The sequence below is a fragment of the Taudactylus pleione genome, unplaced genomic scaffold, assembly GCF_031769625.1.
Source record: "Taudactylus pleione unplaced genomic scaffold, aTauple2 ptg000019l, whole genome shotgun sequence".
Classification (NCBI taxonomy): domain Eukaryota; kingdom Metazoa; phylum Chordata; class Amphibia; order Anura; family Myobatrachidae; genus Taudactylus; species Taudactylus pleione.
Genome location: NW_028284421.1, coordinates 7680325 through 7707736, shown reverse-complemented (window position 1 = coordinate 7707736; position 27412 = coordinate 7680325). Strand labels below are relative to the sequence as shown.

At 38.2% G+C, this 27412-nt stretch overlaps 1 protein-coding gene across 1 annotated transcript in view; it reads left to right on the top strand.

The window, feature by feature from the left end:
* MYO1E (myosin IE) overlaps positions 1-27412 on the top strand; it is a 155069-nt gene that overhangs the window by 103053 nt on the left and 24604 nt on the right. Inside the window, exons 15-22 of the mRNA XM_088443212.1 lie at positions 2023-2108; positions 3719-3800; positions 4239-4345; positions 4896-4994; positions 11964-12108; positions 20657-20771; positions 23490-23659; positions 24263-24408. Coding sequence (XP_088299338.1) covers positions 2023-2108; positions 3719-3800; positions 4239-4345; positions 4896-4994; positions 11964-12108; positions 20657-20771; positions 23490-23659; positions 24263-24408 — 950 coding nt within the window. The remainder of the gene's footprint in view (positions 1-2022; positions 2109-3718; positions 3801-4238; positions 4346-4895; positions 4995-11963; positions 12109-20656; positions 20772-23489; positions 23660-24262; positions 24409-27412) is intronic.

Sequence of the window (27412 nt, the reverse complement as noted above, 5' to 3'; positions counted from 1 at the left end):
TGAGCGTCTGTCAGCACATTCTTGGGCAATTAAACAAAATGCATACACATAGGGAGTATTAAATAAACATGAAACACATCTCTGAGAACCTGGATGTCATGACAAAAAAATGAAGACATCGCAAAAAATTTGACCTACACACTGAGCGGACTTTACACAGATTAATTCTGGATTAAGTATGTTTATGCTGGGGAGAATGAGAGAGCTTTGTGATGAAATCCATGGTTGTATGTCATAGAACAGTTGCCAACTCATACGAATGTGTTTTTCTGCTAAACCCAACAAGTTCCATTCGAAATGCAGAACCAACCAGCAGTGCTCTGGAATGTGACATAGTTGCACACCCAAGCATTTACCAGCAATCATAGGCAATTCACTGGCTTGTATGCACCCTTCTGCATATTTGTCGTCCTGGGTTTCTTCTGCGCTTTTCAGCCATGCATTTATATCACCAGGTTGGGATGTTTATTTGTATTACCTTTCATTATGACACAGCTCTTCTGTGCTGTCCTTACTAAAAAAAAGTCTATTTTGAGAGCCACTTTGTACCATTTCCCAGGGCAAGAAAATAAACTCTCTGATGGTATAGATACATGTGTAAAAAGTAGAGCAAAAAAGTCAGTGTATTTAAATATTTGTATACAATTAGAGAGGTGGATGAAAGGCGTTCTCATACACATATAGTACAGTAAGGGCATGCAGATGTACTCTGTCCCTTTTGAGATGCATTTAAGTTTGAGTAACATTTGAAATATTTAGCATACATTTTGCAACTTCCTGCTGAAACTGGGTCCGAGTTTTAGAGTTGTTAACGGTGACTTTGCATTGATAGGTGGAATAAGTATGTATTGCTTTTAATATCAGCAGTATTAGTAATAGGTTTGTTGAAAAGCATAGTGGAGTTATGCAACAAGACATAGTGATTTCACTAAAGATAAGATATGTTGGATTGTGTAGTTTATAGTTTAGTATAATTTGCCCCTTTCTAGGATTTAACTACAGTCCGAAAATACCTCCAAACATGTCTTAAAGTCTTATGTGTTCACCGATATTTTGTTTGATTTTTTTCCTGCCTGGCAAATGTATTTTATTTGGATAATTTCCTCATACTTTATCCTGTGACGTGCGATAGTGTTAAAAAAATCTACATATATATTTTATATAGAAAAATCTTTTTTCTAAAATATAACTGCTGCACAATAGAAACAAAAATGAGCCGTGTTCTCAAATAATATGTGTACGATCAGAATGCATGTCAGTCAGATATTATGTTTTGTTACATGTGTTATGTTATTGCTTCCACTGCACCTGTGATCCAGGCTCTCAGTCTGACCAGCAATTCACTGGATATGATCCATTAGACAGCACGCATTTGACCAAATATGACAGAAATCCAGTTACAGATGTGTCTTTATACATCTTTGCTGCAGTCACGCTAAAAAGCCCCTCTTGGTCGGCAGGTCCTGTGGGAGACTGCTAGCACCAGCCATTTGTATTGCATCTTTATATTGCTGAAAATGCATCTAAGTTGCAATGCGAAGCAACTAGGACGCACCAGCAGACTGTGCTTATTAATGTGATATGCGACACTTGTATAACTTGTGTGCGACTTAGTCTCTGAATCTGTATACAAAGTGCTACCATGTAGTGACCACAGCTTTTTTCATTCCAAGTTCCGTTGTGCTTCAGTTCATATTCAGACTCAGCTGCACACAGATATACAAGTGTCACATTTTAGATTAATCGGCACAGTCTGCTGATGCGTCCTAGTCTCATCACATTGCAACGTAGACGTATTTTCAGCAAAAAAAAGACACCGGGCACTAGCAGAGTAGCACGGGACCTGGCGGCTCACTCACGCCAGGCAAGTCGTGAGTCAGTGTGGTGTGTACTGTATAATAACAGTTTCTTATATATATCGAGGCTAGATGTATGAGGATATATCTGTATTCATGCCCAAGTCTATATGTATTTACATTGCTTTTTTTAATTAGTTTTACAATATTTTGTTTTGTTGTTTAGGTGTCTTACGACATGGATGGGTTCTGTGAGCGAAATCGGGATGTACTTTTTACCGACCTCATTGAGCTGATGCAGAGTAGTCAGTTGTAAGTATTCTTCTTCTCCATCTGTCCTCATACATGTAATTGTCAGCTGCAATGTAACAACAATGTAACAGCTGCAATGTAACAAAGTTCAGATGCGATTTGTCAACTGCAGCTTACAGTAGCATTTCTAGTGTGCAAAATACAGAATTTTCCTCTAAAACATTTGTAATTAAGTTTTTTCCTGTAAAACGTGACCGACGCTGTAAGAGTCTTTGGTGGCAGATTTTTTTGGGATCCCATAAATTCATGTTCTGAATAATGAGGTTCCTCATATTATAAATCTTATATCACTTTCTAAACTGTATTGGTAGATTTTTTTTTTTTAGAGCGGCACAAAGAAAACTACGTACTTCTACTGCTCAGCGTTTAGAGGAATTTGGTTGTGGTTGATCACTAAAGCCAACCTGAGCGCACTCCTCCTTATGTTTCCTATGAGCATCGCAGGTCAGCTTCCATGAAACATGGACTTTTTGCCTTTCACCATGCTCATTGTTGACATTTGAATACACATTACACAACCGTTTTTTTTCCTAGTGGATTCTTCGGAAAACCACATTCACGAGAAAAACAGTAGTTGTGGAAGATTATCTTTTTGTGTTATTAACAAAGGGTTTGCGACTTCTAGTTTTGACCGTGGAGGTGCCAGAAATGAATGGGGTACTTAAGCTGGCCAAACACCAGACCAACTTTCCTCCAACCATCCAACTAGCTGGCTGGTTGTAATGAAAATCCGGTAATGTATGGGAGCAAATGACAATCAACCATTTGCTCCCAAACACTGGAAAACAGACGAAAGCTGCTGTTCAGACAAGTTGTTTAAATCAAACAGATTTAACCAACTTGCCTGAATGACCTTTTCCATGTGCTCTGGTGTTTGGGACCAAATTGTTGATTGTCATTTGCTCCCATACATTACCGGATTTTCATTCTAACCAACCAACTAGTTGGGTGGTTGGAGGAAAGTTAGTCTGGTGTATGGCCAGCTTTATCATTAAAGATTTGCCAAACATGAGATTTCCCAAAGGCTAACCTTTGAAAACAGTCTCCAGCTTTTATTCATGTTTATGTACAGTCTTTTTACCATGGTTTGGACTTCACTTTACTTTTTTGTAAAGTGTATACTAAGAATGATTGACTGCTTTTAGCTTTGATTCTGGTTGCATTAATACAGGATTTTCCTGTTGCAGAGAAACATTTCTACAATTCATACATAATGAACTGTAGTTATTAGATCTTCCTGTGTTTCGGGATATAATTGCAGATTACTCTGTGGAATACATAATGTATGAGCTATGGAAAGCATCAGAGAGGGATACTGTTGTACTGTAACAGTGCATACAATGTGCGAATACAGTGACTTTAACACAAATGAAAGCCGGTATTCATTCTGAGGGGATCCTCCCGTATTGATGCATGTATTGGCAGCAGTGTTACTACAGAACTGAGCGTTTTATAGCTCTAGGTTACTGTCGTGGGTGACGGTCTAATGAAAAGTAGATGCAGGTAGCATGGAGGCAGCACTTCAGAGGCCAGAGTTGTACAAAGAGGATTTTTCAGAAACCAAATGATTTCAGTATCATCCCAATCAACATGTTGTATGACATTTTCAGGCCCTTCATAAAAGCTTTATTTCCGGAGAATCTTCAAGCAGAAAAGAAGGGTCGTCCTACTACGGCAAGCAGTAAGATCAAGGTGTGTTTAAGAAAATATTGGATAATTCTGTCACTGAGCCTGTTATTATTATTATTATTGTTATTATCAGTTATTTATATAGCGCACACATATTCCACAGCGCTTTACAGAGAATATCTAACCATTCTCATCTGTCCCTGCTTCCGTGGAGCTTGCAATCTATATTCCATACCACATGCTCACACACACACACTATGGTCAATTTTTTGTTGGGAGCCAATTAACCTACCAGTATATTTTTGGAGTGTGGGAGGAAACCGGAGCACCCGGAGGAAACCCACGAAAGCACAGGGAGAATATACAAACTCCACACAGTTAGGGCCATAGTGGGAACCGAACCCATGACCTCAGTGCTCTGAGGCAGTAATGCTAACCATTACACAGTCTGTGCTGTCCATAATATATCAGAAATAATGTCTTATTGTTATGTCCTTACAGAAACAAGCAAATGACTTGGTGAAAACACTGATAAAATGTACCCCCCACTATATCCGCTGTATTAAACCTAATGAAACCAAGAAGCCCCGAGACTGGGAGGAGAGTAGGTATGCATCCACTGATTTATATTATTTTATTACAAAGTCAAGGCTATCATTCACATACATGAAATTGCAGTATATGAATTCTAATATGTAGATCCAATATTTAATGTATACCAAGTATTTCAACATTTATCAGAACTCTAAGTCACAGCATCGCAAGCTATGCAAAGGTAGGCATATGCTGAGATGGACCTCGTGCACCAAGGATAGAGCTGGTGCAAGTGTGATATATATGTTATTATTAAATGTTGCATTAACATATTATATTTTATACAATGCAGTATTATTTCTGTCATTCATGAATTCGGTTTTGGTTTTATACAGGCTGTATGCCCATAATCTAGGCTTTTGCAGCGCATGTTAATCATAACTACCTGCAGATTTTTTTTTCTTGTATATTATTTATTATCTGTGGAATTGTCCACCTCCACATTATGCATCATTGTTGAATTTATACTTTCTCTTAATACCTGAATAATGCAATGAGAAAACGTTATGTGTGTTTGTGTGTAACCCCAGACTTTTAATAATGACTTCTACAATTTTTCCGAAGGGTCAAACATCAAGTAGAATATTTGGGGCTGAAGGAAAACATCCGAGTGCGACGAGCAGGATATGCCTACAGGAGGGTGTTTAAGAAATTCTTGCTGAGGTGAGGATAGCATTGCTCAGTTAATTTTCCATACGTTCAATCACTGCAAAGAAAACCCCGACCATTTTATCCTGCTATATACAGTTACATTAGCACATGTGTCTAAAGATAGGTCACATTTACAGACTGTGGCAATTAATGTTGTATCCCTTCACATAGCACAATAGTTATTTTACAACAGCTTGCCTACTGTCCTTTCAATTCAACCCTCCTCTACTGTAGAACATTCTTCAATATGTATGTGAAATTGAGATGTCCTAATCAGAAGTAGATACAGAAATAAATTATCCCTTGCTCTTGACTGGAGGCTTGTGAATGGCTAACTTGGAACAGCAATGTATAGACTTTAAGTTACAGAGTTTGATTAAAATTTGGATGAATACTCAAATGGCTAAAATACATAGCACTTAGAACTGACTATTTCACATATGTATCACACTTACCAGTGTATCACGAACATAAAAAACGTGTCACGCAAGAATTTCTTGATGGAAAATTGACTATGGAAGCAAAAGGTTTAAGTTTAGAAGCTACTTTACTAATGCTTGGCTAGGCATAATGGCTTTTTGCACGCTTTCTGCTTTTACCTCCTCTAGACCCTCTTCACACTCTATATAGTACCTTCAGGGGAAAAGACCAAATTATAACGGTTTTATTTTCACTACTTTATTATACATGTTCCACAAAAGTAACATGAACAATCGTTATCCCGTATAGATAACCTAATTTCGCCTTAAATTTTTACAATTATTTCCATGAGCAATCATGTCATAGATTCCAATGAACAAGTTCTCCTAAACGCCAAGTATCATTGACAATGGCAGTAAGGACCTCATTCAGAGGCACGGAGCGATTGGTCGTAGCGAGCGATGTTTTTTTCAACTGCGCATGCGTTTACATGGCAGTTCGCGTGCGCAAGCCTGTCTTTCCGACCGCAATCCTCTTGCTCGTTAGTCACTACGAGGTCGTAGCTGAGACTGACATTTCGTGCCGATTGTGGGTGGTTACAGGGGAAGGTGCTTGTGAATGGGGGTGTGGTGGTGCGGACGCAGGCGTGGTTGACCTTAAAAAGGGTGTTTTAAGGGCGTGCATATATTACTGAGCAAGTCATCACACACGTCATCTCGTTGCAATAACGATGCTACTGCTCATAGTGCTGAAGGTAGCCCAGGGTCTACCTTAAGCATTGCGAGTGCAGGCAATGGTTTCTGCCTCAACCGATGTCTGTAGGCAATTAACACTGTAACAGGTGTTAATCGTGCTGACGTAGGTTGCCGCCTGCGACCGTCTCTGAATTAGGCCGTAGAGACAGGAGGTGTGCTTTCATTGTTGTGGGTGTTTCCGTGCTTACAATGTGCGTTGCAACTGAGCGCTCGTTTTGCATATTCTCGATCACTTTGGGAGCTACCGATCGCTCCCGTGCAACCGCCTCTGAATGAGGTCCTAAGTGTGTTTGCTTCTGCCAAGCACTTATCACAGATATGGAAGTGTAATTCCTTATTTAAAAAAAACATTCATAATAATCTCCTTTTCAAGTGTCTCTAGTAGATGAAATGGCCGCGATTCAATTCAACGCGATGCTGAATAGCCCCAGGAGGGAGCTTCTGTGTCTATTTAATTCAGCGCAGTGTTTGGTCTGTGCGTGCGAGGAGAAATCAGACAAAAGATCCAGCCGCACGGCTGTTTGCCAGATTTGCGTGGCGCTAACAGCCGACTGTTAAGTCGGCATTCTCCAACTTAACAGTGCGCTGAATTGAATAGCTCCGGGAGCATCAAGTTGAATTGAATCTCGGCCAATGTATCTTATAACCCTTATTACAGTAGGATCTGATTATTGTGACTGAAATTAGCCCCAATATATCATATATGATTCTTACAATGCAGATCATCTATTGTCATGAGTCTTCCCTTCCTTGTTCCGGAAGGCGTGTGTTCTAAAGAGCAGGACATCCCCAGGCAAAACAGCAGTTCTTGTACCAGATATAGTTATCCCATTGTTATCTATGCACAGACTTTGTATGTATGTTTATTATCTACTGGTTGTCAGTATCTTATTAGTGAGTATGTCTGACTGCAATTCAGCCACTGGTTTGTGCCAATGCTTAAATAAAATTCTCACACTCTATGCAGGTTCAATGGGGTTAATCAGCTTCTGAGAATCTGCATGTGATGTAGAAATACACTCAGAAGTAATTACATAAAAAACACTGAAATTAGTTGCTATACAAGAATATATTTGCAGCCTAAGCAGGTAGCTCATGGCATAAGCAGTCTGAGGCTTGGAGTGATATGCTCCAGCACATATGTAGTAAATCAGGTTTAGTATGGTGTAACCCCTCTAATTCTGTGACATCATTCATGTTCTGAAAGCTGTAGCAAAATGAATGAGTTGTATAGAGAACCTGGCAGGACTGGAAATGTGTGTTTCTCTATTTGCTGTTATTTTCTTCTGACAGCTTCCTGGCAGCACTGAGTAACCAGAGACGTGAATAGACATTTCTGTGCAGTATTTTCTTATTTGCATGCAAAGATCACGGTGAATGGCTGGTGTGTTCCAATGTGCAGCCACTGAACATGTAAAATATGTTGTCCTGTTTCTAAAAACTGTAATGCAGAATAGGAAACTGTTGTGTACCTGTGCAACAAAGTTATCTTATAATGGCAGTTCTTCATTGCAATGGTTTAGCCGATAATGACCTACATGGCTTAAATAGAAATGCTTATCGGAAAATATGTCTATCTAACTCCCAGGTCTTTTTGGCTTCTCCTGAAAAGGCCTTTTTTCTGATACTGAAATTTGAACTTACTCATTAACAAGATATGTGGAATAACTTAGTTGGGACCTAAAAAATAGTCTGGGTGCCCATTATGACCCGTGCAAGCCTCTTATCACATGGGTATACCGAATAATGGACGAGTATCAAAATAAGTTCTACCCGAATAAGCTCTACCCAAATAATGGACAATAAAAAGAGAAAACATATGACCAAATATTTTCCTGTGGTCTGTGTATTATAATATTCTAATTAGAAAGTAATATCATTAACAAAAGCACAGCTGTGAATTTCTCCCATTACTATTTATTAAATGCACAGTTACAGCATCTATTTTATATCTTGATGTTCTCCCTGGAGTCAGGAGACTTTGTTTTTTGGCCCCAAAACGACTCTATTCAATAGTGTAGATCTGTAATATGTCATTGCATTTACATGTAGATGGTCACAAAGCGTCATTCCTTTTACTTATGGCTGAGTGAATCAGCTGGGATTTAACTTGTGAATTAATCTGTTTAGAATTCTCCATTGGCTTAGCAGATGTCTAGGGTGATTTGCTCTGTTATTGTGCAAATTTGTTCCACATAGAATTAATTAGAAGGAGGTGATTTGTGACAGCCACATGAAGTGAACAACAAATTGCTTTTGCTTAGCCCAGATAGAAACTAGGTGATCAATCCTAATCCATGCGATGTTCTCGCATGCGCGTGTTATTGCGACAGTGGTCTCGCTTGACGACAGCCCGGATTCGCCTAAGAGTGCTCGCAGGCCCATAGGGCGCCAAGCAAAATGAAGCAAATTCTGGTACAACTGCTCATTTGGGCTCAACTCATTTTATATGCTTTAAAGCTAGATGACCTTTGAAGTTGTTATCATCTTCACAGAAGGAAAGTCATTGTCCATGTTTGATAAGAGAGCTGTACAAATAGATCAGAGCTAATAAAATGTAGTTTTAATATGGTCTATATGGCGTAAGTTTTGCCCTATTTAATAGCCTGGACTGTAACTTCCTGTTCACGCAGATGGAAGAACTGTTCTTCAGTTAATTTACTGACAATAAAAATAAGTGCAATGTGTGCCTGTCAGGAAGGAAAAAAAATAGCCTTAGCAAAATAAACAATCCAAAAATAACAGTACTCTTGCATTAATACATTTTACATAGCTACAATAACACACCAAGAAATTTTAAGGTAGTTAGCAAACAAATCTATCCATTGGATAACACGCTCACTGTATTGTGTGTTTGTGTGTATGTGTATAGACACCAAACCAAGTAACTATCTTTTAACAGTTGGTGGGATCTGCAAACAAGAACCACTGCTCCTAGCACAACAACATATATGAAAGAGCGGTGTACTCACACTCTTGGAGCACTTATATCATACTTGCCAACTCTCCCTGATTGTCAGGGAGACTCCCTGAAATAGTAGCAATCTCTCTGAAGAGTCTAGTAATCTCCCTGATTGCAACTTTCCCTCCATTATGGAGCAGTTATATTTAAAAAAAATTAATATATATATATATATTCCTTGAAGAAGTCTGATTGGCAGATGAGACGCGTTGGATGCTCCTCTTACATTTCATGAACTTACTAGCATTATATCAGATAAGCCGCAGAAGCCTTTTTTAATATACTAATTGTGATGTCTTTTATTATAGTGTTTATTTATTTATTTGAAAGGCTCTAATATATGGGTCTGTAAAAGACATGAAATTATTGTACACAGTACGTGATTTTTAGTTGTACACCATTATTTATTCAGCCTGTCTTTTTAATTTGCTTTAAAATAAACTGTATATTTTTTATGTATATTTTTTTTAATCAGAGTACAGTTGTTATTCTTACACTATTTGCACTTTATTAGGGGCTAATATTGGTTTATATTAATTACCAAGAATCTTTTCATATTTGCTCTATGCACTTTCTGGTTTAAATATCACATAAATACCTGACCTACCTAAATCAGTTTACTATCAGTATTTATTTGTTTATGCACAGCACTTTGTTTAGCACATAGGCGCTTTTAAACAGATCCAATTTTTACACATTTTTATTAACAACAGATCACCACTGTTGTAAATTGGGCATCTTGGCAACGCCTACTCTCTGAGTGACTCACGATTTTGGAGGGTCCTCAATGATGCAATTTGCATCATTATCGCCCGCTGCTCGATGACATGATAAACTTTAATAGTAGGTCGGGTACGTTCTTCTTATGGATGCTGGGTGAGTGGGGTAGTGGGTGGGGGTGGTCTCTATGTGCGGAGGTGGTGGTATGCAGTGTGGTGTGTGGTCGCTGGGGTGATGGGGGTGGAAGGGAGAGGGGGAGTGGGTGTGGTGTGGTGGGAGATGGAAGAATACACTGGGTCAATGATGACGGTGACAAATATATTTATTGATAGGTATCGTGTTTAAATTTGTAGAGGATATAAGTTCTTGAGGTTGGAGGCACAGTGCACCTTGGAGGTTGTTGTGTCTTTGAATTGTTCGTGGGGGCATGCAGTTGCCCAAACGGTGGTGGAGTGGCTGACAGGGCGATGTCCACAGTTGGGGAGTAGGAATAACCCTTTCAGGGGGCTCCTAGACATGTGGTCCTAACTACTGCATGTTCCCCTGCTGGACCTGTGGTCGACAGACTTATGAACTGGGATGCCCTGGTTGTGGTGTTCGGGGGTACTCCCAGTTGGCGGTGTCCCGCACTGTTGAGGAGGGTGGATGCTTACCTACCGGTAGGTGCCCAAAGTCTGTGGCAGGGAGCAGCTCCCTCAATGTCCAGTTGGTGTCGAGGTGAGTATCTGCTCACGGGGTGGTGGCTCGTGCCCGTGTATGCAATGCAGGGGATGTCTCCTGTATGCTGCTTGCGGTTTCCCTGGTGGCACGTGGCTGTAAGAAGGTGCAGCACTTCACGCCACCCTCCCCACATATCTATAACATACCCACTCTTCCACCCATCCTCCCACTCTCCCAAACCCCATCCAACCTCCTTCCCACCCTATTACCCCACCTCCCACACCCACCTCACCTAACCCCTCTCCATCCCTCCCCACCTCACCTGATATCACCTCCAATCAGACCACATCACGGATGTGCGCAGTCCACCCCAACCAATTGCAGCCATGATAAACTTTAACAAATTAATAATATAAAATTTTATACTTTACATTAAAGAAAAAGGTTATTGTCACTTACCCAGCACATAGCAAAAATGCTAAACTGTGGCTACTTTAGAAATCAGAGAGGTTAAAGGCATTGTCCTCTTTAGGAGAACTCTGTTTAAGAAGTAGCCCAACCATCCTCCTCCTTTATATACCAGTTTAGGAGAGGTAATTCCCATGCACCTCCACTATTAACTCATTTTTTACTCTGATATGGATTATGGCCAGATTGCAGTGCTAGAGACTCGGTAGGTATATTAAAACTGCAGAAGTGAATGCTGATTGGATATCTACAGCACCTGCTCAGATTTTTTGCCAAAAATATATAGCCTATGTTCTAATCCAGCCTCTACACTATACTTATGCCAATTTTCAAGTCAATTGATTAAAGGTTTGGTCGTGCTTGAGCAACAAACATACAATATTTAATTTTTATATATTAGTAGGGATTCTCTACCAGTCCCACTTTAATGCTAACTCTGAACAGAGATTTTGGATTAATCCTCAGTGAGGAGCAGTTGCTCCTGAATTTCCATTTGGTATTTCTTCCCTTCCTTTTCTTCTCTTCCCTTCCATCTTTCCAATTTCCATGTTGTTAAGTCCTTCTGCACTACTGATTACTTCAGTTTACATTTTTATACAAGGATATGATCAGCGCAGTATTGATGCCTATTGATGCTTTGTTTAGTATGTGCTCATCCCACATCCTTGTTTTCTGTTACAGAATCTGAAGTTGTTGAGATTCAATTGTAAACTGCTGTTTAATATCGATAACAACCGATTGCATAAAGTGGACAAACGTATTAACAATAGTAATATTTAGTAGACAACTTTAATGTAATTACTACTTAAAAAAATTTAAAAACAGGCCCAGTGCTGACTCACAAGAAAGAATATTGGCCCCATACAAAATGAAGAAACCCTGAGTGGCTTAGTTGAGATCATAGTCGCCTGATAATATATCCCCAGGAGCTTGACAGAAGACAATAAATCCTGCAAAAACAATTATTTACTTGTGTTTTAACTTTTATTACTACAGATATGCTATTCTGACCAAAGAAACATGGCCTTCCTGGCGAGGAGATGAGAAACAAGGTGTTCTCCACTTACTGCATTCTGTGAACATGGAGCCCGATCAGTTCCAACTTGGTAAAACCAAAATATTCATCAAAGCTCCCGAGTCGGTGAGTATACTCATGCTTCTAATGGCTATTCATTGGTAATATGGATATGACTAAGTTTAATGTCAAGCTTCCATAGGATTTACCTGTTGTGTCAATGGAATTAGATGGATCAATGCAAACTAAGCACGCTCATTCCCTAAATCCCTGCTGAACAGACAGTGTAATGGTTGTGATATTGTTCAGGTCAGATTATTTGGTCAATTCAATATTAATGCTGAGAAATGCTGGATGAAATTCTAATTAGGTTTGCAGCCGTGTGCCTCGCCCTGATCACTGAAAGATGTGCATGTCAGTGTTGTACTAATATATGGGAGAAATGTACACACCTTCTAGCGTTAGAAGTTCATTCATTTTGTGCAACAGCTAGAAAGTCCAATACTTGTGGTTTCATTTTGCTTGTGAATCTGAAATCAGTTTATTGACGCCATGACCAATACTGTGCTCCCTATTAATGTTCATTACTATATGTAATGTCGTAATAACACTACAAGTAATGTTCATTAGACCCAGTAAGGTACAGTACAGTTTTCAGGATATAAAATACAAAGTAGTATGCGCTATTTGAATAAAAGCAGCTCAAAATAAAGATTAGTAACGGTTAAAGGATGTATGAGCGCTATGAAAATGTATATTGAGAGAGAGATGTTTATAGCCCTTTTGAGGATTTATTGGGAGTGAATGGAGAGCGGTGATCAGTCCATTTGCCAAAAAGGGGGAAACAACTTGCAAAGTTCAAAGAGGCTGGGTTACCAATGAGGCTAGTCTTGCCCTATTCGTCCCTACCTCTAGGAGCTGTGATCCTCCTGCGGCTCCGGTGATTTCACCTTGAGTCGGTCTGTGTGCCGGATGATCACTGCACCCGGAAGGGACGTCAGACATCCGGCCCGGGGTTTTCTACAGCAGACGGATTCTCCTTTTCTCTCCTTTAGGTCTCCAATGTATTTCACGCCACTGTGGGCGCTTTTTCAAGGATGGGTGACTGTCTCTCATTGAAGGCTTTTTATAGGGATAACTTTAATGGGATAATTCTAAAAACCGGAACTTCCGGCCAGATCTGACATGCAAAAAGGCGGCATGCACATGTTATTCAATAAATGATTTCAAATTCTTTTACTAATAGTTTTAAAAAATATTATTTTAAAACATTCTCTCTCTTCAGGTTTATATGGATATATATATAGTAAGTAAAATAAAAAATAAGAATAGATAAAAATAGAAGCAAATAAAAAAAATGAATGTAGAAATAAAAATAAATATATACAAAATAGAAAATTAAAAAAAATGTGAAATGAAAATAAATAAAAAATGAAAATAGTAAAAATAAAGCTATGTGATCAGTAATAAAGTAAAAAAGGGGGGGGGACAGAAGGCATGAATTGATTTATAAAAAGGCTTTTAACTCTATGTCAATATTAAGTCCATGGGGTTCTAGGGTTTGTAATAGGTATATCCACTTAGTGTTGCTTTAGTTTTTTTAACCAGGTCTTCTCCTCTCCTTTTGAATCACTGTTATGATGTTTAAAAAAAATGTGCAGATAAGCTGTGGTTAGTCAGACCTTTTTTGATGTTGTAAAGGTGTTCTGAGATCCTAATTTTTAGCTTTCTTTTGGTTTGGCCCACATACTGAATGCCACAAGGGCATTCAATCATATAGATGGCCCCTTCTGTTTCACATGAAGTATTTTCCTTTATTTTGAATTCTTTCTTTGTTCTTGTTGAGATAAAATCTAATATAGGTTTCGTTGATGTTTTCTGATTCTTACAACCCATACATTTTAGACAATGGTAAAAACCTTTATTTACAGTTTCTTCTTTTCTTTCTACCAGTATGTAGCTTTTGGTGAATTTGGTATTTAATTTTTTTGCTTTCTTGAATATCACTTTGGTTTTCGTGGCAAAATCTTCTTGTCGTCTTCGTCCAACATTAATATATGCCAGTTTTTTTTAACAATCCTCTCGATTTCTTGATAGTTCTCATTATATTAGGTAATACATGTCGGTTGACCTTCCATTTTGTCATTCTGCTTGTTTTTGTATGTGATTAATTCTCTCCTTTCTAATTGGGCGGTTCTTTCAAATTGTTGTTGTAAGTGTTGTTCACTGTATTCTTTTTCAAGGAATCTCTGTTTCATCTGTTGGCTTTGTTTCTTGAATGTCGAATTTTCCGTGCAGTTCCTTCGTATTCTTCGGAACTGTCCACTTGGGATGTTTCTGATCCAATTACGATGGTGATTGCTATTGAAAGCTAAGGTGTTATTTCCATTGCACTCTTTAATGTGCGTTCTTGTTTGAATTGAATTATTTTTGATGAAAAGATTACCTTTTCTGTACTGTAAGATGATGTGAATTCTAAATTCAGCTGGTTGTTATTCATGTATAGAAGAAAGCTTTTTAGTTTGTCTTCAGACCCTGTCCAAATGACAAAAAAAGGTCGTCTATATATCTTGACCATTGAAGGATTTTCTCTTTAAAGGGGTTGTTATTCCATATCTTTTGTTCCTCCCACCATGCTACAAATAGGTTAGCATAGCTGGGGGCGAAGGGTGTCCCCATCACTGTCCCTCTGGTTTGTAAAAAGAAGTCCCCATTAAACCAAAAATAATTATGGTGTAGAATGAAATCAATACCATCCATAATAAAGTTGATTTGAGAATTTGGTATTTCAGTTTGGGTAGAAAGGAAATGTCTGGTTGCTTGACATCCTGCTTCATGGTCTATTACTGTGTACAATGATTTGATATCACTTGTGCATAAAATGCACGTATCTTCCCATTGGATGTTTTCTATTTTTTGGAGAATGTTCATGGTGTCTTTCAAGAAGCTTTTTTGTTGTTCTACAAGATTTTGTAAAAAGAAATCCAAGTATCTTGATAAATTAGATGTTAATGAACTAATTCCAGAAATTATTGGTCTTTCAGGTGGATTACTTCTATTCTTGTGTATTTTCAGTAGATGGTACATGGTTGGAATTCTTGGATGTTCTTCATAGATATATTCAAATTCTTTTTTTGAGATTATTCCCATTTGTAGGCCTTCCTCCAGCTGTTGAATTAATATTCTTTGGAATGTATGGCATACAAGCATCAGGACTTCCATCTAAGCTGTCAAATACAGCAACAAAACTCTGATGAATAGCAACATAGGTAACATTGATCCTTATGCAGTATGCACCATTGATGCAAATAGATATCAGCTCATTGCACTAAAAAGTTATGCATGCTGTGTCCTTCATTTATAGCGCTCATATGCATTGAATATGCATATGCGTGGAATATGAAATGAATTATCCCTATGCCAAATGTCTTCAGCACACATGGAACAAAACACAGCTTGGACAGAACCCATAACACTCATATGTATAAGCCCTTAGAATAATTTTCTTATTTGTTTGCATGTTTATGTATGTAGGGTACAGGGTTTCATCTTTTAAAGACATCATTCTGAAATTATAGTGATATTAAAACCACTACATGGTGGAATAACCGCAAATCATTATATCAAGTTTAAATTATCCATGTAGAACAGCAAGTATTTCAGTTCACAATATTACCACGATACCATATTGTTTTACGTTAACTAGTGTTGCAAAGTCAGAATAACTACTTCTAATTAATGTTCTGTTGCAGCGCTCACTGGGACCTTTGGGCACCAAACAGTTAACTCTTGATAGCACTAGCTCAGTTGCAGCAGAAGTTGAACACCCCAATGACCACATTGTTTGTGGGCTGCAAATTTCCTGTGCAGCACACAGAACCATTATTTGTACATGTAATAAGCGGATGGAGTGGTTTTTTTCTGCAGAATAGCCAGCTTTAACCACTATTGTGTTTTGATTGGAAAAGTTTCTGTTCATGTGTTCTGAAATAAACATTGTCCAGTGGTCTGATCAGATGATGATGGATATTCACCTTTTGGATGTAAAAAAGAAAAGGAAGAAACATAGTTGTGCTAAATAGAAAATTGTCCGTTGTGTGACTGTCACGTCACATTACACTTTGGAGTTGAAATTGTACCAGACACTGCATATTTTTTTTCAAGACATTGCTGCTACATAAATACAGTACTCTAGGGATCTAGGATGGTGACCGTTTACATTGTGTGCATAATACAAGTTGTGTAATTAATGTGGAATCTTATATACAGATGCAATTACACTATAAATTACTTACAGACAATTACTCTAAAAATTACTTACAGACACAGTGTAGTGCCCTCCTGTATGGCAGAACAACAGCCACCAGGATTCAGGTTCTCTATCTTCAATTGCCCAGCTTGGGATAAACCAAGTAAAAAGCAGTTTGCCCATCATCGTCTAGTTTGAGACAAAAATTGCAATCAAATCTAAAACATACTATTATAGTCTTTTATTTTTACAGCACCACCAATTGTCCGTAGCACTGGACATGGAAAATTACAATGCTTTAAGCAAATCTAATATATATAAAATTATTTGGTCTGTTTGTTTATTTGTTATGCATTTGGACAACCCTGCACCGTTTGGGATGAAGCAACGCGAGCTGGTCCAGTTGGATCCTAGCCACATTTTAGGGCAGTTAGGGTTCCCGGTCGTACCTCCCGTTGGTGTACACTGGGCAGGACTTTGACCAGGGGAGCCTGTTCTGGGCCTTCCACTAGATCAGTGGTTCCCAAACTGTGCGCCGCGGCACCCTGGGGTGCCTCGGCACACTTGCAGGGGTGCCTCAGGTTGGTGGTCCAGCACCAAATCAAATTATTTATGGTCAATGTAATGTAAATATGTGGACAAACAGAAGTGCAAACTTGCTACATAACTGAACCTAAGGATGACAGGTAAGCACAATTCACTACACTACATTTTTTTCCTCAATAACAAACTTTTGGCTTAGGTGTGCCGTGAAAACAATTCTGATGCACTAGGGCACCGCGATTCAAAATAGTTTGCGAACCACTGCACTAGATGGTTTTGAACGATATCACATAATTTGGGCAAAAACTTCAGAGTGGTAACATTGGATCCCAGAAGACATACTAGGGGGTTGAGGCCCTGGTCGGACCTCCCGTTGGTGTATCCTGGGCAGAACTTTGACCTGGGGAACCTGTTCTGGGCCTTCCACTGGATGGATTTGGATGAAAACTTTAGAGGGGTGGCAATTGGTCTAGGATGCCTAATGGAGTGGTTGGGGACCGCAGAGCAGAGTGCGCCGACAAGAACTTTGACCCAGGAAGCCTGTTCTGGGCCTTCCACTGGATGGATTTGGATGAAAACTTCACATATTACGAAAAATAAGTGCATGGCAGTTGCTGACTATAGCACTGAAAGACCCAGTGCCCTGGGAGGGCAGAAAGAAAGGATCAGAGTTGCTGACTGTGATTGGGAGTTCAAGATAGTGCAGTGTGAGAGCCACTTTAATGGGGTTTACTCGCATATATTAAGAATCTCCCAGATATACTATGGATGGGTCGCAAGGCAATATCTCCAATATCTGCCGTGGTTCCTTCATTTTTGTCTACAAATGCAGCCTCCATAGATTTCTATGGGGGCTGCTGTACTGCCAGATTTACCAAGCTTGGCCCCGATAGGTAAAGCCATCTCCACATGGCGTTATTCAGCAGTAGCCTATGGGCCACTATTTCACAAAATCTTCTTGAGAGGGATCCTTTGGATCACTGCCAGCCCTTGGTGACACAAGCGCCTGCTGACGTCCTTTCATGTGCATTGTTTGCCGGGGACTCAAACCAGGAAGTAGTGCAATAGCGTAACGCTATCACACTGCTTCCAGATTTACACCAGAACAAACTTTAATCAGAGCCCATCTCTTGGCAAGAGGTTTTTAGTACATTTGTGTGAAAAATATAAATGTTCGTATTGTGTTTATGGTAAAAAAAAAAATATTTTTCCTATTGGGATATTGATTTAACAGTTGTTATTGCATTTGATATTTACTCAGTAATGGTTCTGGGCGTATTAGCCATATGCATGATCACATTTATGTACATTATTGTATATTTCTGTATACGACTACGAACCTGTTTATGCTTTTCCTATTTTGCTTTTATATATTTTGACATATCATGCTCAATGTTTGTAAATTGATGTGATGCTCAAATAAAAAGTGATTTAAATAATATATATATATATATATATATATATAATATTTTTTTATTTTAACATCCGCATAACAAATGCGGATTGTGATAAATATGCTCCATATTTATTTAATCGGACCAGTTATTATCACTAACTTAGAACTATAATGATAGCACTGCGCTAAAGTATCACTATAGCAAAAAAAAGATCAATCAGGGTATCTATGAAATTAAAATTTTAATATTTACTGACACATTAACATTGAAAAACACACTTACTATAAAAATTTTGGCCCAAAAATAGGGTCTAACTGAATTCTGCCGAAATACCATTGGTATCTTTAAAAGGGTAACCGTAAATAAAATAATTTTTATACTACTGCAGGATTTGGATAATACTGAAATACAATTGTTTGGTAATGGTCTATAATTGAATATAATATATAGCAGTGCAGATCTTTTGCTATTAAGAATAAATCTATTTAAAAGATATATTATTTGTTGAGTCCAGTTAGACTCTATTTTTGGGTAAAAGTTTTTATAGAAAGTGTATTTTTCAATGTGTATGCATCATTAAATATTTGTAAATGTTAATTTCATATGTATCCTGATTGCTATTTTTTATGCTATGATGATTTATTGCTAGCACAGCTCTATCATTATAGTTCTATTTTGACTGGTTCAGTGAGTCTCCACTGACCCACATTAGATAACTGCAGCTTCTTATTTACAAAATAATATAAACTGTATTATATTTGTTTCATCTTAATTTAGTAGAGGGGGTATTTTTTATTGTGTTACACATTTTCTTCCATATTTTTTTATTCAGCACCTGCAACATTTTTGTTTGTTTATTTTATACTTTTTATCACTAACTTATCAGATGACATAAACGGTTGTTTAATCAATAAGATATTCAAGAAATTGGCACATTTTGACGAGCAAATCATTAAACAGTAATTTATGAAAATGCTCAGAACTAGTAAAAACTTTCATAAAAGTCGGTATGTTTATATTCTTTGTTGTTCTAACACAAGAAAAGTTCTCGTGTCTAAAAAATCTGCTGTGCCTAGAGTAATGTTTTGTCTCTGTAATATGTGGGAGAAAACGCTCAAGTACAAAGAGAAAGGACAACTTAACAATGAAAGCGGAGTCTGTTTTTCTTCTGCTTTAAGCTGATCTTGTAGATATCTAGGACTTATGTGGCTTGACTCCAAACCAGCAATGATTTTTCTGCACTATATTTAGGCATATGTTTGGACACTGAAAAAAAGATTTACCAGATGGCTCCTACCACACTTCATAGCCAGCGAGGAATGTGTGTAAAGTATAGGCAGCAGAAGTTAACTTGATGTAAACTTTCTTCATTTAATTAGGGGGAATTAATTTAATGAATTTATATATAATTTACAGTGGGCAGATTATTATAATATGCATTTTTTTTTTTAATTAACACTGAACTGGTGACATTAGAACTCACTGCTTATGGATATATTATTTACTGATGTAATACAGGTTGAGTCTCCCATATCCAAATATTCCGAAATACGGAATATTCAGAAATACAGAATATTTTTAGCATTACTGAGAAAGTTAAACCTTCGCTTTCTGATGGTTCAATGTACACAATCTTTGTTTAAAGCACAAATTATTTAAAATATTGTATAAAATAATCTTCAGGCTGTGTGTATAAGGTTTATATGAAACATAAATGAATTTCATGTATGTACACAAACTTTTTTTGATGCATGAAATTATAAAAAATATAGTATAAAATGACCTCCAGGCTATGTGTATAAGGTGTATATAAAACATATATACATTCTGTGTTTAGATTTGGGTCCCATTCCCAAGATATTTCATTATTTTATGCAAATATTACAAAATACGGAATATTCCGATTTCCAAAATACCCCTGGTCCCAAGCATTTTGGATATGGGAGACTCAACCTGTAATGCACTCACTATTATACATTTTGTGGATGTTAGAAGTCAATGAGGAGTTCTGTGACCAGAAAATAATACACGGTTGTCAAGACACCCCACAGCACTGGTGCCACTGGTTCAGCAACTTTTCCATGTTCTCATTCTTGCGTCCTGGGTGGGGGCAGCAGTCACACCACCCTTGGCCTGGCTCTGATTAGTTAGACAATAATCCTAATCACACTTTTTCTTAATGATCACTGTAGTGATGGCATCAGAACTGTATATAATTTTGTGTAGGGGACTTTTATGAAAACTGTCTCGACCTCTGTAAAATAACTTCTAGCATATTTAGATCTGTCAATTGTTTACCTATAAACCTTGTAGCTCGGAACACCTTTCTTCATCAAAGTATACTCAAGCTTCAAATTGTGTTATTTGGAAATCAGTGAGAAGGGTTGTACATGATGTACCCTACACATAAATGTTATCAGACTGATAACGACAGGAGATGTCTGTTAAACTGTTTATGTGACACAAAACTTCTTTCTATGCCCAGTTGTTTCTCCTGGAGGAGATGCGTGAGAGAAAATATGACGGTTATGCCAGAACAATTCAGAAAGCCTGGAGGAAGTATGTCGCCCGGAAGAAGTATGTTGAGATGCGAGAGCAAGGTTGGACATTAAATTATTTTTCTCTCTCGCTCTCATAGAAGAGTAGACTGACCGTTTGGAAAACAATGTATTTCAGGCGTCTAGTATGACTAAAACATTCTTCTGTTTGTTCACAGAAGTATTGCTGCACCCATGCACAATGCAAAAAAAATGGCTCAAGGGGTATATGTGATGAGTAACACATTTTTTTTTACATATGCATACAAACCATATATTTATATTTTTTTATTTTTGTGTTAACTATTACATATACCAGTTCCTTGTGCCGTTCGAAATGCCGCTGCCCCCGGGCCCATCTCTCTGTCCGGGTGAGTGTGAGCAGCAGCGGCGTGGCTGGAGCTGCAGTCCGACAACCGCCAGCCAGCGAGTAGAGGCTGGGCCAGGAAGAGAGCAGCCGGGGGGGGGGGGGGGAGAGAGACGGAGGAGCAGCAGCAGTGGGGGAGGGAGCAGCAGCGGCAGGGGGGTGGGGAAGCTATCTACAACCGCTGTCATGCGATTGTGAGGAGGAAGTGCTCAGGCAAGCAGGAGAGGCTGCAGGGGATCCCACTTCCCATCAAGATGTTTCTGTTTGGAGACAGACCAGGTGCAGAAACTCCTGCTCTTCCACCCTCACCCCGCTATCACACTCTCATCCTATTCACACCCTCACCCTGACCTTTATGTTATAGATTGAGATAAAAAAAATGTAAACTGGTATACGCATCAACTGATGCTCTACCTCTATTGTATCTCCACCCACATGATCCACAGCAACGCCCACTTCTGATAAACTGCTCTCCCCCACCCAAGGGGAGGGGCTCTGCCTATTTTGTCAGTCCCGGGCCTCACCATCTCCGATGGCAGCCCTGCAGGTATGTGGAGGTGTATAAAATGTGGAACAGGTTTGTGGAGGTGTATAAAATGTGGAACAGGTATGTGGAGGTGTAAATGATGTGGGATAGGTGTGTCGAGGTATAAATGATGTGGGACAGGTATGTGCAGTTGTAAATGATGTGGGACACTTATGTGGAGGTGTAAATGATGGGAAAGGGGTTTTAGAAGTTGCAGTTGTGAGGTAAGTGTTTATTTCTACTTTTTACACACTTGTATAGAAAAACTATTATACAGACATTTTTCTTTACCCACAAAATGTTGAAAAGACTTTAATTTGTTGCTATCATTTGTAGACCATTAATAAAAAGTAAATAAATCGGTGATTTGACACCTTATAAGAACCTCCAGTACTTTTCTTATCGGCACTATCAGCCTTTTATATGGTCCTGCTATCTCAGTTGTCACTTTTTTGGGGTTTAGTATAGTTTCCCCACTTTTTCATGTGCTACTCCCAGGTCACATTTTGTAGAAAAATCGCACACTATCACTTCGACTACCGCAAATTGGCATTTCTAATTGGCTCTTGCATTTCTCAGGTGTTATGCAATTAATGTTGTTGTAGCACTGATATGAATGAAAGTAGTTGCTTTACAAAAGATGACGTACTTCCTGATTGTGACACTGTTCAAATCACCTCTAACCACACTGAATTTAACATTTTGTTAATGGCACATAGAGCTGTTTGGTTAATCAGAGTTTTTTTTTATCTAATGGAGTTAAAAATAAATATCTAAAAGTTTGTGCAGTAATACATCATGTTGCAGTGCAGCTATAAGCAGCAGTTAATCATTTCATTTCAAGCAAAACCATTCTTCTTCTTATAGGCTCTGGGCCTGCAGCTTTATTGGATAATTACATGTGTGTAGGTGTGTCTTACCTGTCGGACATAACCCCCTCCCTCTCTAGTTGTTGTTGGCTTTTTGATTTTGTAGGATAGAGTGGCTGCAGAGAATGTCTGGTTTTAGATCTTGAGGTGTGCTCCTCGCCAATACACGGGTTTATACAGATTCTACCCTACTGGGGTCAGCGGCACCACTGGTCCAGGTGGGCCTTATGGATTAGTGTCATTGGGAGGGGAGCTGGATACCTTGTGTGAAGTATGAATGGCTGGCAGAAGACCCCCCCTCTAGGCCTGGTAGTGGAAGTTTGCAGATGGTTACACTGTCAGTAGGGCCGTTCTTTCTTTGCCACCATACTTCCCCCATTTCATTTAATAATATAATTCATGTTGTGGTCAACTGTTTGGCAATGTGTAGGCTGACGTTAGGCTATTTGGGTTTTAGGGGCAGCACAGAGCACTGCTCTAACATTTCTTCTATGTGTGTGCTGTGCACCAGGCCTTTATCTGCGCGGCTCCCTGCCTATACTGCATATAGAAGTGCTTCACTTTCTATTCAACCATTTGTTCAGTGAAGTCAGGGACCACTGAGGACTTCTTATAGCTGTATGTTATAAACAAAATTGCTGTATGCATTACAAATGTGTAAAGATAAAAGAAAATGGACAGTATTTGCTCATTTTAATATCCCCCACACTACACACTTTGAGTTTAGAGTCCCTTGTAATCAAAACAACATTGGGAACTGCAGTAACAAATTACTGGAAGCAATGTCCATCGGGCAAATGTAAAATGACCTTTACGCCAAAGTGTAAAGGAAGAAACGTCCTAATATTGTTACATAACATAAAGATTATGTAAATAACATAAAACCTCTGGATAAACTATCCCTTCATTTTAGTTAAGGGTTTACTAGTCTTGTTGAAGCCTATGTAGCATCGTGTCATAGGTTTAGTTAAACTTAGTCTGCGTAAACATTTGATGTCTCTAACATTTTATATTTTCAGCCTCTGATCTTTTCCTCAACAAAAAAGAAAGACGACGAAACAGCATCAACAGAAATTTCATTGGCGACTACATTGGCATGGAAGACCACCCGGAGCTTCGACAGTTCTTGGGCAAACGAGAAAAAGTCGATTTTGCAGACACTGTTACGAAGTATGACCGAAGGTCTAAAGTAAGTTGATAACATTTTTATCAGCCCACTAAGTAAGAAGATGATTGTTGTTATAGTTTATGCATTACAGAAAGTCACACTTACAAATACTGTATTACCACACAAAGGAAGGATCTAGCTTACCTTTATCAAGTGAGCTTAAAAAGACAGATATAGGGCATTCACAATTAGGCTGAGAGACCTTGTGGGACTTCTGTTGCAGATAGATCATTTTTGTTGTTGGTTTTGATATGTAATTGAATTGATAGTTATATATCAAGCCCTTAAAAGTTCTTTTATAATTAATTCTTTATATATATATATATATATATATAATATATATATATATATATATATATATATATATATTATAGCTCATTTACTGGACGTTGGATGCATACTGTTGTGACTTTGAGAATATTCTTTCGGTCATTTTAACTCTCTTCAAGGCTAGGCACATAAAGGATGACAGAGGATTATGGAGTTATTTAAATACGCTTTTAAGGGTTTTTTAAGATTTGCACATTTTGATAGATTCAGTCATGTTATCCCTTCAGTTTCTGGTAGCAACCGCACAGATTGGCAGGGACATATATGAATGTAAGTAATTTGCCTGCTTTTCAGGGAATAAAAAGGGACCTCATCCTTACACCAAAGTCTGTGTACCTCATTGGAAGGGAGAAAATGAAACAGGGTCCTGAGAAGGGGATGGTAAAAGAGGTTGTGAAAAGGAAGATCGACGTGGAACGTATTCTGTCTGTTTCTCTAAGGTCAGTGTCTATTTCTAGAGAGGGAAATTACGAGGTATAAACTGTGTGCACTGTGCAAAATGAGCGACTTTCCTTCCTGTGGAAGTTGCTTCTTTTCCTCTGCATTAATGTCTTGTTTCAAAATAATAATCCAAATCAAGAAGTATAATCAAAGCCCAAGAAGTGGCTTCTCTTTTTGTTTGGCATGGCAATTAAAGTCTGATGTTCTCATGTTTGTGGACCTTGTTTGATGGGGATAGTAATGATCTATACATAATTTAGCACTTACAAAAGCTGGTGAGTGCAGAGCGGCCTATTGAGTTGGGCAGAACTGGCCCTGAGGTCATAAACTATTAATCTCTAGTCTGTGTCACAGATCCATAATATTAAATTCACCAGACAGAGCTGTCTAGGTAATCCAAGTTGGTTGAGCAATTATTATTATTATTATTATTATTATTATTAAAAATTCTGTGCACAAATGGATTATAGATATATTTCAATGTCATTAATATGATGGAACACTCCAGTTACATCCATCAATACACAGGTTATAGCCAGGCTACTAAAAGATTGCAGGCTGAATTGATGCACAATACTTTACCTTCTACTTAGGAAATGAAACCTAACAATATTCAAAATAAAGAAAAAATATGTGCTGTGACTTCTTCAGTCAGGTGCATAAATATTGGGCATTGACAGAACTTTCATATTTTGCCCTCTGTTCACCACCACTATTCCCTTGTATTTATTGATGATGTGACTGCTGACAAAAGCAGCAGAATGACTTCTGAAGTGTTTCGGGCAATATTATAAGCTCATATTCAGTCAAATGCTTGAGAACTCATTGGATGGCGCTTCACAGTGCAGATGGACAATGACCCGAAGCATACTGCAAAAGCAACCAAAGAGTTTTTTAAGGCTAAAAAGTGGAATGTTATGCAATGGCCAAGTCAATCACCTGACCTGAATCCGATTGAGCATGCATTTCACTTGATGAAGACAAAACTGAAGGGAAAATGGCCCAAGAACAAGCAGGAACTGAAGACATTTGCAGTAGAGGCCTGGCAGAGCATCACCAGGGATGAACCCCAGCGTCTGGTGATGTCTATGCGTTCCAGACTTCAGGCTGTAATTGCCTGCAAAGGATTTGCAACAAAGTATTAAAAAGTGAAAGTTAGATTTAGGATTGTTTAGTTTGTCCCATTACTTTTGGTCCCTTAAAAAGTGGGAGGCACATATAGAAACCGTTGTAATTCCTACACTGTTCACCTGATTTGGATGTAAATACCCTCAAATTAAATCTGAAAGTCTGCAGTTAAAGCACATCTTGTTTGTTTCATTTCAAAGCCATTGTGGTGGTGAATAGAGGCCAAAATATGAAAATTCTGTCAATGTCCCAATATTTATGCACCTGACTGTATGTCAAAGCAATTTATTAGATGAGAGCTGTAGTATTCATGGAAGATGGCAATTGCCACAGTCTTTATTTGTATTGCGCGTTTTAATAGTGACAAGATGTTATTGGTGGCAAACACCATTGTATTTACTTTTCACAATACAGGCTTTTAAAGGAGCCAAATCATGTTCCTCTTGTTCAAACTACTTAACATATTCTAGTTGGGAGCAAATCCAATATAAATGCTGAGCTGTCACCAGATTCATCAGACTGTCCTGCACTTGCTCAAATAGGATCCATCTGTGGCTGCATTACACTATCTGTGTACTGACTCCGGCTGCACATACATCTAGCTGTCTTTTATCTGCTCCTGCACCATATGATCTATCACTCGTGTACCAATATGCACAGCACTGACATTTGTTACTATGAAGAGCATAATGGTTTCCTGTACTGCCTTAGTAGTGAATCACTTCCATTAATAATGTTAAAGCTAAAATAAACTTCAGTAAGCCATTTGTGGTTAGTAACAGAATTAAAATCATTACTGTTAAACATTTTACATTTTGTAAAACCATACGCCCAACAATACTAACACACATACAGTGTATGTATTATTATTTGGGAGCTATCCTACAGGTGAGGGGTTAGAAATTAAATATTATTATTAGTTTATGTACAGGCAACATATCACTACATATATATATATATATATATATATATATATATATATATATATATATATATTACCACATTTCTAAAACATACATCTTAAGAGCAATTTTTCATTTGTATACCATCAGTTTTCAGTATATTTGGGCCTTCTAATCCATGATGTTGAAAACCACTGTCTGTTGCAAAAACAATTATAAAACCTTGCTTTGAAAAGCTCCTCAAGTAGGGTTCTCAAAGACTATACGCCGTATAGTGTGCTAATGGCCATTCTCATAGAAATCCATTATATTATGGCAAGGCATGGCAATCAATGCTGTATACCCTGCTGAACTTTCATGTGTGTTTACCTGACTTGTTTGTGCTATATAAGTCTTCACGAATGAGGTACAAGTCCTTAATCATTTATAGCATTATTTTATGATTTTTGAAGCAGAAGAAAACAGGTACTCATTTGCATAACATTAATTAATTTGCCCATTATCTAATAACACTTTATTTTATTCTCGCTCTGTCAGAGGTGATTAAATAGGAATTTGTATATTTCCTAGATGTTTTTTCTTGTCACTCAGTGTGCATGTATTTGAATCCCCTATGTTCACTGCTGAAAGCAGCAATTCCATGTTGTACATAAATCAATATATCAGACTATAATACAAATGATATTTACAATTTCTTCAGACTCCACGATCCACAATTCTTCCTATTTCCACATTGTTATGTGAATACTGTGGCAGCCACAGCCTCATGTTAGTCAAAAGATGTAGTGAACAGAGAGACTTTAAACAGAGCTCAGGAGGGTTGTTCCAATCTGTGATGCTCTGAGACCCTTCCTCTGCAGTGCCACAAAATAAGCACACAGATATACAAGTGTCACATATCAAATTACTCAGCGGTTTTGATGCATTTGTGACTAAGACGTATTTTCGGGTGGAAAAAATATGAAAAAGATGC